General features: G+C 34.3%; 1 protein-coding gene across 1 annotated transcript in view; it reads right to left on the reverse strand.

The window, feature by feature from the left end:
* Positions 1–1,057: 1,057 nt before the first annotated feature.
* The window catches only part of LOC107057763 (putative late blight resistance protein homolog R1B-16), a 1,726-nt gene continuing 1,581 nt past the window's right edge, over positions 1,058–1,202 (reverse strand). Inside the window, exon 2 of the mRNA XM_015303746.1 lies at positions 1,058–1,119. Coding sequence (XP_015159232.1) covers positions 1,058–1,119 — 62 coding nt within the window. The remainder of the gene's footprint in view (positions 1,120–1,202) is intronic.

The raw sequence follows: 1,202 nt of genomic DNA on the forward strand, positions 1-1,202 counted from the left end.
GAAGTATCTCTTGAATGTGAGATTTTTCTGTTAAAACTGCTGACCTTTATCTTTTTCATTACCTCTCTTTGTATCAAACCAATTTCCTCAATTGCATATTCCAAGTTTTGATGAAAGATCATATCAGCCTTTCTTCGTACTCGCTTGCTTTGTACTACGACAGAGCTATCATATGCATGTGAGTCGATGGTATCTTCCACTCCATTAGCAGCTTCTTGGATCATCCTTTCCAGATGCTTCATCTTTATATCTTCATTGAAAATATTAGTAAAATCCTCAAGAAAGGTTTTAAGGAAGGTGTACTTCTCACTGAGGACTTCAGTCTGCTCTTTTTTGTAAAGAAGAGAATGTGATGTATGAGTTTGAGATAAATGATCCAGGGTTTGCAGAAGTGAAGTCACAGCAGCATACGCCGCCATATCGCTGTTTGTTAGTTTCTTACTAAACAGGACAGTAAGAGGTATGTGGAAGACTAGGAAGTTCTGAGTTGTTGATTTAGATGCTCAAAACCAATTCTTTATGAAAGAAGAAGGCAATGTAATGGATGGGAATGCTAGACTTTTAGGCTATGTAAAGATAAGTCTTCTCTTTGTGTCTGTTTCTCTTTGTGGGGTTGGTGGATGGTTAGAATAGAGAATTCTGAATTATTTTGATTGAAGTCAATGGTAATTAAGACTTGTACCAAGAGGCAAATTGGAATAGTTTGTTCAAATCAGGCCCAAAGTCATACAACTTGCCCAAAACTACATTCATACTGTAATGAGCCACTTTTTGGTCATATCTTTAAAAAATAACTATGATTAGGTAACGTCACTTTCTTTGTCGAAAAAAATTGGAATGTCACTATCTAAAATGGTCATTCAACTAATAGTTACATTATTTTTATCAGGTCACTTTCTTTGTCGAAAAAATCGGAATCAAGAAGAAGCGTGACTTTCTGAAATACTAATTAAGCACAAACAAGATCAACATTTATGTACTAACCCACAACAACAACAACAACAATAACAATAACAAAAATGCAATGTATTGAGAAATAAAAAAAGAGGAAACTTTACTATGGGGGAAAAGAAGTTACTCTTGCAATCAAGAACCTCACAAGTGTTGCTCTCCATAACTCTGCAAAAAAAGAAAATGATTATCAGTAAAAAGATTTGAACTTTAAACTGAAACAGGAAAAGGGGGGATTTTTTTTTTTTTTT

This window comes from Solanum tuberosum, unplaced genomic scaffold, assembly GCF_000226075.1.
Source record: "Solanum tuberosum cultivar DM 1-3 516 R44 unplaced genomic scaffold, SolTub_3.0 scf00469, whole genome shotgun sequence".
In the NCBI taxonomy this organism is placed as follows: Eukaryota; Viridiplantae; Streptophyta; class Magnoliopsida; order Solanales; family Solanaceae; genus Solanum; species Solanum tuberosum.